The sequence below is a fragment of the Giraffa tippelskirchi genome, chromosome 4, assembly GCF_054371585.1.
Source record: "Giraffa tippelskirchi isolate mGirTip1 chromosome 4, T2T-mGirTip1v1.2.pri, whole genome shotgun sequence".
NCBI classification, from domain to species: Eukaryota; Metazoa; Chordata; class Mammalia; order Artiodactyla; family Giraffidae; genus Giraffa; species Giraffa tippelskirchi.
The window spans coordinates 12,629,577-12,645,606 of record NC_137278.1 but is presented as its reverse complement, the minus strand read 5'-3'; the positions used below and the strand labels follow the sequence as shown (position 1 = coordinate 12,645,606).

Here is a 16,030-nt window from a genome sequence, read left to right as displayed (position 1 = left end):
GGATATTGGTGAGAGGAGAAGGGGACAACAGAGGATGAGATGGTTGGATGGCATCACCAACTCGATGGACATGAGTTTGAGTAAGCTCCGGGAATTGGTGATGGACAGGGAAGCCTGGCGTGCTGCAGTTCATGGAATCTCAAAGAGTCGGACACGAATGAGCAACTGAACTAAACTGACTGACTGGGGAAGTAGAGAAATAATTCTTGGTGAAGAAAATGTTTGCCTCAGGCCTGTTGTATGGCTTGGTGGGAATAGTTGTCCAATTGAAAAAAGGGAACTGAAAGACAAGGAGGAAAAGGACGATTATGAAGGCTCTTTGAGGAAAAGTAGAGGATTAAAACTGTCAGTGTTTACTGGGAAAGGAAAGGCAGGGGCCTGAGAGAACATGATGAGGTGACTAAGATGATGGATAAGAAATTATTCTAACAGAACAGATCAGAAAGAAGAAGGGATTTTTCAGGGTGGTAAAAGACTGAATGTATTACTGACCTCAATGTAAATTATAAAGTCAAAACAAATTATTAGAGATAAATCAGATCTGAATCTCAGGTCACCATTTAGGTTTAGGATTGAAACTATAGCCATACCTAAAAGTTTTAGTGTTGGCGACAAGTTCTGGTGCAAGATTTCTGACTTTTAATTTTCTTCTGGGAAAGTGACAAATTTAATTTTGGAAGCTAAACTAGCTTGTAGATTTTCACTTAGTATTCATGTTAACAAAATATCAAAGTGAAAATAATCACTTCCTTACTGTTTCTTTCAGATTCTGAAGGGTCAAGTCCTTTCACACCAGTGGCAGATGAGGACAGTGTAGTTTTCAGCAAACTAACTTATTTAGGCTGTGCCTCAGTAAATGCTCCCAGGAGTGAAGTGGAAGCCTTGAGGATGATGTCCATCTTAAGGGGCCAATGTCAGATCTCACTAGATGTAACCCTGTCAGTGCCGAACGTGTCTGAAGGAACTGTGAGGTAAGACCAGCCTTCTAGAAATACTTGTTACATTTGATCAGATTTCTGACCTATAGTTTTATAACAAAGCAATAGTGAACAAAATACATAATTATTTTATTCATGTAGTGGTTAATTCATTTGGCACTGAGTTTTCATGTCTTCCAAGGATTGTGACCTTTTATGAAAAATAGTCACTTGTTTGAACAGTTTTTTATACTCTTCCTCACCCCAGTTCTCTGTAGCACTTTAGAAATTTAAGTGTTTTGGGGATTCATGAAATATGTTGACCTAAGAGTCTGCCTAACAATTTATATTTTCCATGTGCCCCCAATACAAATACTAGCTTGACACATTAGTTCAGTATGAGATTTCATGCTGACTTTGGAAATTACAGAAACCTGTTGGTAAATATTAACTATTTCAGTGTAGTTCCTAAATTTTTAAGATGAGGAAACTGAAGCTCAGAGAAGTCTCTTGATATGGCTATTGTTTATACTAACTGAAACAGGTCACAGTGATTAAACGTAGTCAGTCAGATGTCTGTATCAGCTAATAACTAAATACAGAGCTAGCTTTGTTAATAAAAATGCATACTTATTATTTCAGAAAAATCAGAGAATACAAATAAGCAAAAATTTAGAAAATTGCTCTAACTTTTCCATTGAAGTATAGTTGATTTACAGTGTTGTGCAGAGTGAGTCAGTTACGCACATATAGACATACTTTTTCATAAATTTTTTTCTATTATTTATCACAGGACATTGAATATAGTTTCCTGTGCTATACAGTAGTACCTTGTTGTTTATCTTATGTATAATAGTCTACATCTGCTAATCCCATACTCCCAGTCCTTCCCTCCCTCGCCCCCCCGACCCCCAGCAACCGCAAGTTTATTCTCTATGCTTCTGTTTTGTAGATAAGTTCATGTGTGACATATTTTAGGTTAGGAAATGCTCTTAATTCTACTCTCCCATTGGTAAATAACAGTTAACACCTTGGTTTATTAAGACCCTTTTTGTGTAGTTGTAGGTATATTTGTTTGTGTCTGTGTATATACCTACATATATGCTGCTGCTGCTAAGTCACTTCAGTCGTGTCCGACTGTATGCAACCCCATAGACGGCAGCCCACCAGGCTCCGCCATCCCTGGGATTCACCAGGCAAGAACACTGGAGTGGGTTGCCATTTCCTTCTCCAATGCACGAAAGTGAAAAGTGAAAGTGAAGCCGCTCAGTTGTGTCCGACTCTTAGCGACCCCAGGGACTGCAGCCTACCAGGCTCCTCCGTCCATGGGATTTTCCAGGCAAGAGTACTGGAGTGAGTTGTCATTGCCTTCTCCACCTACATATATATGCAAGTATAATTACACAACTCTTAGACTCAACGTTTTTAACAACAGTGGAATTACATAATACATAACGTTTTTTTGTATTGTGAATCTTTCCATATCAATAAATATGCTTAAATATTATAATTTACGATGGCACATGATGGGCTTTTCGGAAATAACCAGTCTAATGTTACATATTTTAGTTGTTTAAATGATAAAAGTGCTACTAATAATAGCTAATATTAAACTTTTATTATGTGGGCATGTAAGTTGGGCTTCCCTTGTGGCTCAACTGGTAAAGAATCTGCCTGCAATGCAGGAGACCTGGGTTCCATCCCTGGATTGGGAAGATCCCCTGGAGAAGGGAAAGGGTACCCACTCCAGTATTCTGGCCTAGAGAATTCCATGGACTGTATAGTTCTTTGGGTCGCAAAGAGTCAGACACAACTAAGCGACTTTTACTTACTTACTTAAGTGCTTTACCTGTAATTTTCTTATAAGTAGTATTTTTTAGCTAAATTTTTAGGTATTTTTAAATTTCCTTAGGATCAGTTCCTAGAAGTAGATTCACTGGTGGGTCAAAGATTTGCCCATTTTTATGGTTTTTGATACATTGCCAAATGGCCACCTAGAAATACTGATCTAGCTTGTACTTTTTATTAGCAGTGTATGAGAATATCTATTTCTCTGCCCTCAAGCATTTTGGATTTTTATGGTAGTAGAGTTGTAGCTGCATATGGATAGTAGTAGTAGTAAGTTAATTAATATTCCAATCATCTGCATATGTAATTCTTCTCTTGAGTGTTTAAAGAACTATTTTGCAAAAATCCACAAATATTAATTTTAATTGTATTTATTAATGTGAAGCTTAATAACATTCATTTAGCTTTTTTTTTCCTTTTGCCATGATGCGACTTGTGAAATCTTAGTTCCATGACCAGGAATTGAACCTGGGCCACTTCAGTGAATGCACCAAGTCCTAACCACTAACTGCGAGGGAATTCCCTAAAATTCATTTTTATATGATTCTTAGTCAATAGTCATTCCCCTGACTGAAGTTATACTTTGTTCTAATATATTTTAATTCTATAAAGACGTGAGAAAACTAGTCTCTCTTGCCTCATGTTTTCAGAGTCTTTATCAAAGTGCCTTTGAATTTGGATTAGTTCCCCTTCATAGGTATTTCCATTATCCCCTAGGCTTTCCCATCGATGGCTCTGCCCGTTCAGTGTTGAAACTTCATAATTTCATAACTTAATAATTTCAATTTCAATTTTTTGTATTGTCAGGGCCCAGGATGGAGCCTGGGATGTTGTGTAGGTATCACATAAATATTTGTTGAATGAATACATTTTTGAATGAATGATATCCCTTTAATTTCAGTGAATGGCATCCTTTTGATTTTATTAATGAATTTTTTTTCTTTCGGTGTTAACGTTTTGTAAGTCTCTCTTCCTTATTTGCCATGAAGCAAAAGAACATGTTTCACTCTGAGAAACTACATCAGTATTTTAGTTTTTAAAATAATAAAGCAGCTTAGGTCATTCTGTTAGGAGATACTGAGAAGCACAACTTTAATTATCTATTTTGGTAGTCTAATTTACCCATTATTTTTTATTTAGTTACAGACTATTTAAGAAACATTAATATTATTTATGCTTTCCTGATTGCCCCCCTAAAATTGGGGATTTAGTAGTTTTTAGTACTATAGAATTGTGTAATCAGTAATTTTAAGACTCCACATATGACTTATTTATCAAGATTTAAGATTAATATGATTGTTGTGTGTGCTCAATAGTTTACAACTCTTTGTGACCCTTTGAACTGTAGCCTGCCAGGCTCAAGAAATTATTTATATGATCTTTTTGCTAGAAAGATGCGTCTTGAATCATAATATGGACATAGTAAAAACTATCCACAGTCCCTTTAATCTCTTTATATATTTTTTGTGTGAACAGACTCTTAGATCCTCAGACAAACACTGAAATAGCAAACTACCCTATCTACAAAATCCTCTTCTGTGTCAGAGGGCATGATGGAACTCCTGAGAGTGACTGTTTTGCTTTCACTGAAAGTCATTACAATGCAGAGCTCTTCAGAATACATGTCTTTCGGTGTGAAATACAAGAAGCTGTAAGTACTTAAGAGGAAAATGTCTACAGATGAAACTTCACCTTCACCCTTGCATCATTGAAATGATTATAGTATTTTCTGTGGTCATTTATAAGCCAAATGAAATTCTCTGCTACTGTTTTATTTGTCCAGCTTGATGGCCTGAAATATGAATAAAAGTTTGGTTAGCCAGAACCTTGTTGTTGCTAAGAACGTCAGAGGAGACTAATTGGCCGCTGCTTAAATGGGTTAAATCGGCATCTTGCTTCTAGCAATGACATATTTGCAAACCATTCTTATAGAGTTAAACTTGGAGGATTATTTTTTATTACAATAAATATATTCAAGTAATTCCTAACAATTTTATCATCTTTCAGTTGGATTTCTAGTGTTCACAGTCATTCCTTTTTTAAAACCTCTACTCAGGCCATTTTTAGTGTTGTTTACTTTATAGGTTTAATAAATTGGAGAATTTATTAAAAGAAATCAGTGGAGGAAAGGTGAACTTTCAAACAACATAGGTCACCTTCAACCTTAGCAAAAGTATTTTACTTTTTTGATAACAGCCCATCTCCTAACATGTCTGGTTGTATGTAGGTGAGCCGGATACTTTACAGTTTTGCCACTGCCTTCCGCCGTTCTGCCAAGCAGACCCCACTTTCAGCAACTGCTGCTCCTCAGACTCCTGACAGTGACATCTTTACCTTCTCTGTGTCTCTAGAAATAAAAGAAGATGATGGTAAAGGTTATTTTAGGTAGGGCATCTTATTTTATTCTTTTTATTTGAGTTTGTATTAACATGCTGAACTATCTGTGCTTTTAGGGAAATTCTAGGTCAGATTACCTAACTTTTATCTTATAAAATGATTGCTTTTATAAGTAGAGGTTTTTTTAGTGTAAGTGATAAAGGAGAATAAATAGGCAAATTGCCGAGGCAAGATTTAAAGAACTTTAAACAATAAAAACAGATTATTTCATGTAGGGAAATACATCATGTTACCATGTTCTTTTAGTCAGACTCAAAGTAGCTGGCTGACTGCTTTTATTAAACATGACGGAAGCTACATCACCTGGGTCTATAGCTGGATTTGTTTTGCTAAGAGTTTTTTTCTGTTTTGTTGGTTGGTTGGTGTATTTGTTTTAATAATCTAAAGATCTTAAGGCTATTGAAATCAAGTTTTATAATTAAAATTTATTGGAGTACATTGGGAGGGGAGAAATAAGGTCTGTATCTGAAGTCTGACCTTGCATATAGGGTCAAAAATAACTGGTTCTGGTTTTTAAGTAGAATGATGCTTCTTTGAGTAGTAAAAATAACCCTGGAATAGAAATTAAAACTTAGGATTAGTTTACTTATTGCTGCCATCAGTGTGACCTTTTCCAAGTTTCTTTACATTTCCTGACATTAGTTTCCTTATTTATAAGATGAAGTGGCTAGAGTCTAAAAATCCTTTCTAACTTTAAAATATTATGGTTGCAAGATGATTAACTTTTTTTTCCTCCATAGCTCATATCACAAAATGGGTGCTTCTTGGAATCATAATCAGTAGTTGCATATAGAACTTTCTTTCCTTCATGACTACTAATAAAGTGGATAAAATGAAAATATAAATGGTTTCTGATATTTTGCTTTTAAATTAAAAAGCACAATGATTGTTTCATTTGGGAAACTGATAACGATTGCTCTCCCTTCAAAGACTTTGGAATTGTCATGCCATCTGGTGGCAAGTTTAGTATACAATGCAGCTTCAACCTTGGCTTGTACAATAAAGTATGAACCATTGTACTTTATGCTTTCTTATTTATATTTCTATTTTCACACCGACATTATTATGGTGTTTTCTGCAGTATGCATTCCTATACTGAGAAGTAGAAATCATAATCTATAAACCTTGTAATAATTTTTTTCCTTTTTAAGAAACAGAACAGTTAAACTGTTTTTGCCCTTTATTGAGAATAAAGATTGAAGATTGTTTATAAATTCCCAGTTATAAATAGGTAAGGTTTCTAAGATCTCTCAGAAGAGAAGCACTAGGGTAATTTCTCCTTCTTCTGAGATCAAGCATGTTCAAGGTAGAAAGGATAACAATCACAAATATCCCTATTCAACTGTGCATCAAGGAAATGAGGTACAGAAAACCCCTGGATGGCCAGATTTCTTTACACATTTGTTAGGGCTCTGTTATCTTTTGTTACATGTTTTCATGAATTTATAATAGAAAAGAGTGTTGTAGAACCTAATACAGTGATGAAATTATTGACAAGGATGCCTTGTCAGATGTGAACTTTTCAATCACAGTTCCTTTCATCCAGTGATTCTGTAGTATGTCTAGGAATCAGAAGCAGTCATCGAGATGCCAAAAGAGTTACCAGCATGAATGTTCCCCTTGACACAATAATAGCAAAATTAAAAAGTGGAAATTAAATGTTGACCGTAATAGAATGGCTAAAATACGATGCATTTCACAAAAATGCAAATATAAAATCATTATGTTGTAAACCTGAAACTAATATGTTGTATGCCAGTTATACCTAAAGCCAAATACAGTGGTATACCCATATGACTTATCACCTATTTAAAAAATATATGTGTATATAGTTAGCCATAGCACAAGATAAATTATGATTTTACCATAGCATAAATATAGACCAAGTACTTTGAGAAGGATTAATGCTTTTCTTTTCATTCCTGAAAATGTATAATCCTTATATTATTAAAATTAGAAAGTTTAGCCCTTAGGAAGATGGAGCATTTTCACTTCTATCATTTCAAAGCACTTATTTTTGGCCTTATTTAATCTACAAAGTATCCCAATTGATCTTGTCCTTGTTCTGTAGGTGAAGAAAGCCAGAGAAGATAACCTGGATGTATGTTTCTTAATTTATACAATAGGAATTAAGTGTAAAATTACTTGGTTGAATTCATTCAGTGATATAGTAGTAATAACAGAAATATAATCCAGACCCCCTGACATCAGTGAACTGCTTGTACTTACCACCCTGCTTCCTATTAATGTAGCTTTTCCTTGCCCTTCAGATTCAGAACACCAGAAATAACTTTATTTCCATTGTTGTTTTAAATACTGCTGAGAGATGAGATTATATTAATTTATACTCAAACATCCACAGAGCATAGAAACTAGTATATCTGATGTGAATTGAAAACTGAGACCTGTCCATATCCTTGTAGGTGACATTTCTGTTAGCCATACATATTTAATAGTTTAGTGTGCAGCAGTTTTTCTTGCACATGTTTGCATTTTTAGACCCTTAACCTATGAGTCTTTGTTGTTGTTTTTTTAATCTCAGTGTTATAACGTGTTCTTGAATTGGTTACTGGTGTACTAGTGCAGATAGCATTCAATTTAATTTTATTTCTTAAGAGTCACTTTTTAGTGTGAGTTGGTACTCAGAGATCTTATGTAGCCTTTTGTATTATTGTCTAATGGTTCTATTGCTATTATCTTAAAGTCTTAAAGTAATAAGGCACAATTCAGATTTTCTATATCTTGGTTGATTGCTATAAGCGGATGTATCTGTCTTTGAGAACAAAGGAGCTAGAGAAGGTGTGTGGGAGTCAAGGAGATTATTTTGGTAAACTGTCATTTAGAGAATATTTTCAACTGTTTTCTTAAGCTGATGGTTTAATTGCATCATTAATATTATTTTTATAATTATCACATGGGTTTTCAATAAGGTTGCTGCTGCTGCTGCTGCTGCTAAGTCGCTTCAGTCGTGTCCGACTGGGTGCGACCCCATAGACGGCAGCCCGCCAGGCTCCCCCGTCCCTGGGATTCTCCAGGCAAGAACACTGGAGTGGGTTGCCATTTCCTTCTCCAATGCGTGAAAGTGAAAAGTGAAAGGGAAGTCGCTCAGTCGTGTCCGACTGTTAGCGACCCCATGGACTGTAGCCTACCAGGCTCCTCCGTCCATGCGATTTTCCAGGCAACAGTACTGGAGTGGGGTGCCATTGCCTTCTCCATTCAATAAGGTATCACTGCTTAAGTGGAAAATTGGGCAATAACTTACTGTTGGCCATATCTTTCTCATCTCTATTGTTCTTCGAAAGCATTTTGTTTTGAAATTAAAAGGATCTATATAATAATCTCTTGTTTATTGTATATTTAAACACATAAGGCATTAATAATTTATTTGTATTGATAAAAAACAGTTACTAAATAGAAAGTGAAAAAAACTTTGAGTACTTTGGAACTTTATAAATATCTAATTCAATTTTCACAGCAACAAAAAAGAAAAAAAAACTAAAGTCACATTTCAGGAGACGCAAGAGTGGTTTTGTAGCTTTTATAAATGGTTTATAAAATGGTTTAGTGGTTTAAATACAGTAATGATGATCTTTTCACATCAAGAGGCAGATGATAATATCTGTTATTTGAATACCAGGCATAGAAAAGAATTAAATCTGTGATTCTTTTTAGTGCCTGATTTTCAAATCATAACAAAAGTTATTCTGGTGTATATTACAAGGAAATGCTTTCCAAAATTGATGAAACATGTTGTCCTACAGTGCAGTTCCTAAAGATAAAGACAGACAATGCTTTAAACTACGCCAAGGAATTGATAAGAAGATTGTCATCTATGTGCAACAAACAACTAATAAAGAACTTGCCATTGAAAGGTAAACATTTTTAGTAAGTTTGACTTAAATATAAATTTTATTTCTTGTCAATCTACTGAAACGGTCATATACTGTATTCAAAAATGTATTTGCAAACTATTTTGCTCCCTGGGGAATTCTTTTGGTTGTTAAACTGTATATTTCATTTATTTTGAAGTATGTCTATATCTTCAGCTAGTATGTTGACTTCAACTATGTGATAATAAAAGGCAAACATAAAATTTGTTGATCTCAATTAAAGAAATGAAGATTTTGATAATGCTAATTTGTTGATAATTTCAATATGTCCTTTTTTCTGTCAGATTTTTTTCATTGATATAACTTAAACATCTTTGTTGTAGTCTTTTTCTCAAATTTATATCGGTTCTTTTTTTGCAGATGTTTTGGTCTTCTCCTTAGCCCAGGAAAAGATGTACGAAATAGTGACATGCACTTGTTAGATTTGGTAAGTATAGCTTTTTTTTTTTAATTCATACGCTGTTTCCTCTATAAAGGTGGTTGCACCAAATCTAATGTTAAAACACATTTATGAAGCAATTAGCAAAGATAAGGGTATTTCCTACTTGCTGTTTACCAGTCTGACCTTATACCTACTTAGTCTCAGTTTCTTGCCTGCAATAGTGTAGGAGTCAAAGGCATTTTGTGAGAGAGTTATTTGCAGACTGTTATGAGCTTTAGAAAAGTATGCAGTGTATATACTATTGCTATTACATGAAAATCTTTATTTTCATAACTAAAATTTATGTAGTAATTGTTCACTTGACAGAAGAATTCAACATAGGTGTAGGTAGTAAATTTTCCTGATGTCTGTGCAGTTTGATATGATTTGCAAGCATTTACTTTATATGTAACTTTTCAGGAGCAGTTGCATAAATAGTTGGCACATATTTAACTGTAATCATTCATATATACTCCTGACTTTTCATGTATATATATACATATGATCATCTTTCATATTCTTATATTTTTACAACTTCTGTTTTTTTTAAAGGCAGCAGAATGAGGATTACCTGTTGTTATTTTTTTGGCATTAATGTTGTTGTTACTCTTTTCTTTAGGAATCTATGGGCAAAAGTTCAGATGGAAAGTCCTATGTTATTACTGGGAGCTGGAATCCAAAATCCCCACATTTTCAAGTTGTAAATGAAGAAACTCCTAAAGGTGGTGCAGATTGGTGACATCATGAACAGAAATTTTAGTCCCAAGAGGATACCCAAATCTTAGTTCTACTTATTCGAGAAATATTTAATGTTTATCTAATTCTGATGAAACCAAGGAATTTGAATAGTTCTTTGAATTTATTATTAACTTTAACCTGTAAACAAAGTATTTTTTCCTCCCTCTCCTTTCTTCATTTTTTTCTTTTCCTGCTTCCTCTTCTATTTATATACTTATTTATTTACAGGCTTCTAAGTATTTTTTGTGGAGAGATAATATATGTACATATCATTTAAAATTCAAAGGATATGTAAGGAAAAATAAAAGTGTGCCACAGTTCTAGTGTCCCACCCTAAAGGGTACCACTGTGACTAATTTCCTGTGTAGCTTTTCAGATATGCTGTGCATAAACTTTTTTCAAGCTGTTTCATATTCTATCTGAATGTCATTTAAAACTTGTAATTTAATTATGTGAGCAAATTTATTTCCACTTAAAAAATTTGCTTCTCCCTTCTCTCTCCCTAGATAAAGTGCTGTTTATGACCACAGCTGTTGATTTGGTAATAACAGAGGTACAGGAGCCTGTTCGCTTTCTTCTAGAGACAAAAGTCCGAGTTTGCTCACCTAACGAAAGATTATTCTGGCCCTTCAGCAAACGTAGTACTACTGAAAATTTCTTTTTGAAACTAAAACAGGTACTATACCTTTCTATAAATATAGAGGGGGAAATGAGAGAAGTCACTTCTGAGGCCGATTTATCGTTAATCCAAGCTATCAGTTAGATCTTTAAATAGTCATGTGTATTTTAAACATATTAAAGAGGAAAGTTGTCTTTCATTTTTACCCACCTATTTTTTGTTTTGTTGCTTTTCATTTCTTCCTGAAGAACCAGGTTTCTTTCTGGTCTCACTTGCCTTAAACATGAACAGCTTCTTTTAGAATTTCTTTTAGTGAACTGTCAGATTTCTTTATCTGAAAGTCTTTATTTCATTTTTATTCCAGTAGGATATTTTCTCTGCATATAGGGTTCAGGGTTGACAGTTTTTTACTTTCAGCATTATAGATGTCATCTCACAGTCTTGTTGTTCTCACTGTTTTTGAGGAGAAGTCAGCATGCATTTATATTTGTAATGGGTCATTTTCTCTGGCTGCTTTTGATATTATTTTGTATCTTGGGTTTTTAGACCTTTAACTATGATGTGCCTAGGTGTGGTTTTTCTTTCTGTTTGTCTTCAGATTTGCTGGGCTTCATGAATTTTTTAATTTATGTTTATTTTTTTTTTCTTCTACCATTTTTTGGCAAATTCTGACCCATTATTTCTTCCAGATTTTTCTCTGCCACATCTCTCTTCTCTCTCAAGGGATTCCAGTCATACGTATTTTTGACCTTTTGTTATTATCCCACAGACTTCTGAGATTCTTTATTTTTCCAAATTTTTTTCTTTTTTTCGTTAGATAGGATACTTTCTGTTGACCTAACTTAAAGTTCACTTGACACTTTCTTTTGTCATCTCCAATCTGTTGTTAACCTCATTCAGTGAGTTTTTTAAAAATTTCAGATCTTGGTATTTTTTTCCTGGAATGTCCATTTGGTTCAGTGGTTTCTGTTTCTTATGTGATTACTTCCTTGATCTTTATTTTAAGCAGATCTTCTTTTATATTCTTGAGCATAATTTTAATATAATTACTTTAAAAATCTTGGACTGCTAAATCTGAGTCTGGAGAGCCACATTTTCATGTTTCTTTATCTAGTATTTTGGGATTATATATTAGACACTTTAAATGCTTAGACTATGGAGACTATGTTATGGTCTTCTGAGTATTGAACTTTTTTTTTTTAAAAAAAAGTTAATTCGGTCAAACTCTATACTCTGTCATTTTTGTGGTGGGCAGCAGATAAAATTTCTGTTCCCTTCTTTTAGCCTTTTTCTGGGACCCCAGTTGCCCCACAACTTACTGCTCCTTTCTTTGCTTTCGTTTGTCAAAATTGCTTCAAAGTAATCAAGTTCATGGTGACCTAAATTGCTGAATCCAGTGGTCAATATGAGTTTTCATCTTACTTAATGTGTCAGGAGCATTTGATACAGATAATTACTTCCTCCTCCTCAAATACCACTCTTTCACTTGGGCTTCAGAATATCTCACATTTACCATGTCCAAAAAAGATGTCATTATCGCATCCCTCACCCATAAAATACTCTGCCTGCCTGTCTTTACTATCTCAGTTTATGGGCATCTTCTCCTAGTAGTTACTTAGACCAAGAATTTTACTCTTTTATTTTTTCACACACCATATCCTGTCTGTCAAGAAATTCTATTTTTAAAGCATACCTAGAAGCTGACCACTTCTTACCGCCTAGATTACGTTAACTTCATCTGAGTCATTGTTTTTACTTGGATTATTGGAATTGCTTTTTCACACATCTCCCTATTTCTATTTTTGTGACCTTTTGATATATTCTTAGTATAGCAGCCTAATGTCAAATCACATCATTCTTCTGCTCAAATTCTCTAATCCTATTTTACTGTATAAAATCCTGAGTCCATGTAGTGGGTTATAAGACCCTATCTCTTCTGCTGCCTATTGTAAACTAATTCCTCTTCTTGCTTGCTTCCTCTGCTCTAACCATGCTCTTAGGGCCTTTGCTATTAACTGTTCCTTTTACTTCAGATGCTCTTGCCTGGACTCCACTTGCTATTATTCACCTCCTTCAAGTCCTCAGGTCTTCTTCAGGTCTTTGGTTAGATTTCTTAGCAACTCCTCACCACCCCCATTTAACACTGCAGTTTGCCCGGTTATCCACTGGTACTGCCAATTCCCTCTCTGTTGATAAACTTAAAAAAATTTTTTTTACATACAGGGGTGTTAGCTTCTAATATACTGCAAAATATACTTTTTGTTGTTGTTTATTAAGTGTTTTTAGTGTTAGAAACCTCCTAAGGCAGTATTTCTAATCTGTCCTGTTCACTGATTTATGCCAAACATCTTGAACATAGTTCTCAAAAAAAATATGAATTTTATTTCATATAACATTGAAATTCCATTATACAAGATTATAATATTGTATGTGGATTTACTTGAGTATACTTTTCTGTAGCAATAAGTATTTTAGTTCCAGTGTGTCCATGTTAGCCCTTTGGGTTATAGTTAGAAAAAGATAGCAAGCAGAACTAGAATTTCTTTTTAGTGTTATCTTACACATAAACCATGAACTTCCAGATGTTCAAGCTGGTTTTAGAAAAGGCAGAGGAACCAGAGATCAAATTGCCAACATCCGCTGGATCATCGAAAAAGTAAGAGAGTTCCAGAAAAACACCTATTTCTGCTTTATTGACTATGCCAAAGCCTTTGACTATGTGGATCACAGTAAACTGTGGAAAATTCTGAAAGAGATGGGAATACCAGACCATCTGACCCATCTCTTGAGAAACCTGTATGCAGGTCAGGAAGCAACAGTTAGAACTGGACATGGAACAACAGACTGGTTCCAAATAGGAAAAGGAGTACATCAAGGCTGTATATTGTCACCCTGCTTATTTAACTTCTATGCAGAGTACATCATGAGAAACGCTGGGCTGGAAGAAACAAGCTGGAATCAAGATTGCTGGGAGAAATATCAATAACCTCAGATATGCAGATGACACCACCCTTATGGCAGAAAGTGAAGAAGAACTAAAGAACCTCTTGATGAAAGTGAGAGAGGAGAGTGAAAAAGTTGGCTTAAAGCTCAACGTTCAGAAAACTAAGATCATGGCATCTGGTTCCATCACTTCATGGGAAATAGATGAGGAAACAGTGGCAGACTTTATTTTTTGGGGCTCCAGAATCACTGCAGATGGTGATTGCAGCCATGAAATTAAAAGACGCTTACTCCTTGGAAGGAAGGTTATGGCCAACCTAGATAGCATATTTAAAAGCAGAGACTTTACTTTGCCAACAGAAGTCCAACTAGTCAAGGCTATGGTTTTTCCAGTGGTCATGTATGGATGTGAGAGTTGGACGGTGAAGAAAGCTGAGCGCCGCAGAATTGATGCTTTTGAATTGTGTTGGAGAAGACTCTTGAGAGTCCCTTGGACTGCAAGGAGATCCAATCACTCCATCCAAAAGGAGATCAGTCCTGGTTGTTCATTGGAAGGCCTGATGCTGAAGCTGAAACTCCAATACTTTGGCCACCTCATGCGAGAAGTTGACTCACTGGAAAAGACCCTAATGCTAGGTAGGATTGGGGGCAGGAGGAGAAGGGGACGACAGAGGATGAGATGGTTGGATGGCATCACCTACTCGATGGACATGGGTTTGGGTGAACTCTGGGAGTTGGTGATGGACAGGGAGGCCTGGCGTGCTGTGATTCATGGGGTTGCAAAGAGTAGGACACGACTGAGCAACTGAACTGAACTAAGAGACAAAAAGTAAACATGGGTCCTAGCATTGTTCTCCCAGATCTTCACTGTGACAGGAGCAAAGGATTATAGGATTATCATCTAGAACTTGGCTTTTGAGTCAGAGTACATGGATCTTAGCATTGACTAGCTTTAGGACTTTGAGCAAGCTCCTTCAACTCTCTGAGCCTCAGTTTACTCAGCTGTGAAATGGCAGTGATAGACTCTTCCTGATAGTCTTATTCTGACAGTAGGTGAGAAACTGTATAACATACTTGAAATAGTTCCTGGCACATACATGTTCTTCATGCATTTTAGCTATTATTATTAAGAGGGATGTCAGTGGGACAGAAAAAAACACTTAAGTCATGAAATCAGAACAGCATTGATTATTTAGTGGTTAGCCTCAGGGAAAGAATGCTTCAGAAAGAAAACCAATTTGCAAGCATTATTTTACAAATTTAAAGAGTAGATAGAAATGATTCTTAGTAGTTTCTAGAGTAAGCATTAGCCAGCAAATTAATTGTATATTTTTTAGTATAAATTTGTATATAAAAATTATTCTCCTTAAACAAAATTCTGTTTCTTTTGATTAAGATTACCCTGATCTTGCTTTTACCTTGAGGACTTATGTTATACAGCTTTTGATTCAAAGATTGCATAGGTTTACAGGAGTATTTTTTCTGTGATTTGATCTAGAATAATGTATCTAACAAGGCTAACAAATGACTTGTCAGCATAAACTAGCCAAAAATATAATGTATGCCTGAGACTTAGCCTGATAGACTATTCTAGATGCTTTGCTAAAGTTACAAGCTAAACATAGGCTAAGTTGTCAATATTTTCTTTCCAAAAAGCCGAAGTTTATATGTGGAAGCTGGGAGGAGAGCAGGGAATTCCTAAGAATAATCTCTCATTTTTCTCCTTATTTGGATATCTTGGGGGGTGGGTGTGATGGGTAGTCAGTTGAGGGGAGAAGAGAGAGTATGAAGAATTTGAACAGTTTTTTTCCTGCCTTAGCGCACTTAAGACACTCTTAATTCTCATTCCTTCTAACATAATCTAAATTTATTAATTTCCTCTTTTACATTCTTGGCTTTAAAAATTAATAGCAGCTACCACTAAATGAGGCCCTCTTGTGGAAATCACTGGACTAGCTACATTTTCTGTCTCATAATTTCCATAGTGATCCATATTCCATAGTGAGGATAGTGTTTATATTTTATAGATCCAAAGATGTAAAATAGTAGATTTTATGGGATGTCATGTGAACAAGATTGATACCATAAGCCTGAACAAGATTGATACCATAAGCCTTCTAAGAGTATTAGCCAGGGTTCTTCCCATAGAAATGTACTTCTCTTGCCTTTCTTTGTATAAGAGCATTTTGGGGATTTATTTAAGTCAAATTAAACATAATTTGAAATTTTAACCTTTTTGCAGTTCTCACTAGACAGA

The 16,030-nt window shown here is 35.0% G+C and overlaps 1 protein-coding gene across 15 annotated transcripts in view; it reads left to right on the top strand.

Moving 5' to 3' along the window:
* Positions 1-16,030, top strand: part of RABGAP1 (RAB GTPase activating protein 1) — a 156,035-nt gene that overhangs the window by 44,523 nt on the left and 95,482 nt on the right. For 9 of the 15 annotated variants that reach the window (XM_081588666.1, XM_081588667.1, XM_081588671.1 and 6 more), the window contains 7 exons: positions 767-971; positions 4,242-4,416; positions 4,993-5,150; positions 8,924-9,034; positions 9,413-9,479; positions 10,093-10,195; positions 10,718-10,887. In XM_081588666.1, coding sequence (XP_081444792.1) covers positions 767-971; positions 4,242-4,416; positions 4,993-5,150; positions 8,924-9,034; positions 9,413-9,479; positions 10,093-10,195; positions 10,718-10,887 — 989 coding nt within the window. Of the gene's footprint in view, positions 1-766; positions 972-4,241; positions 4,417-4,992; positions 5,151-8,923; positions 9,035-9,412; positions 9,480-10,092; positions 10,199-10,717; positions 10,888-16,030 lie in introns of all 15 variants that reach the window. The other 6 variants (XM_081588662.1, XM_081588670.1, XM_081588660.1 and 3 more) reach the window with 1 other exon arrangement.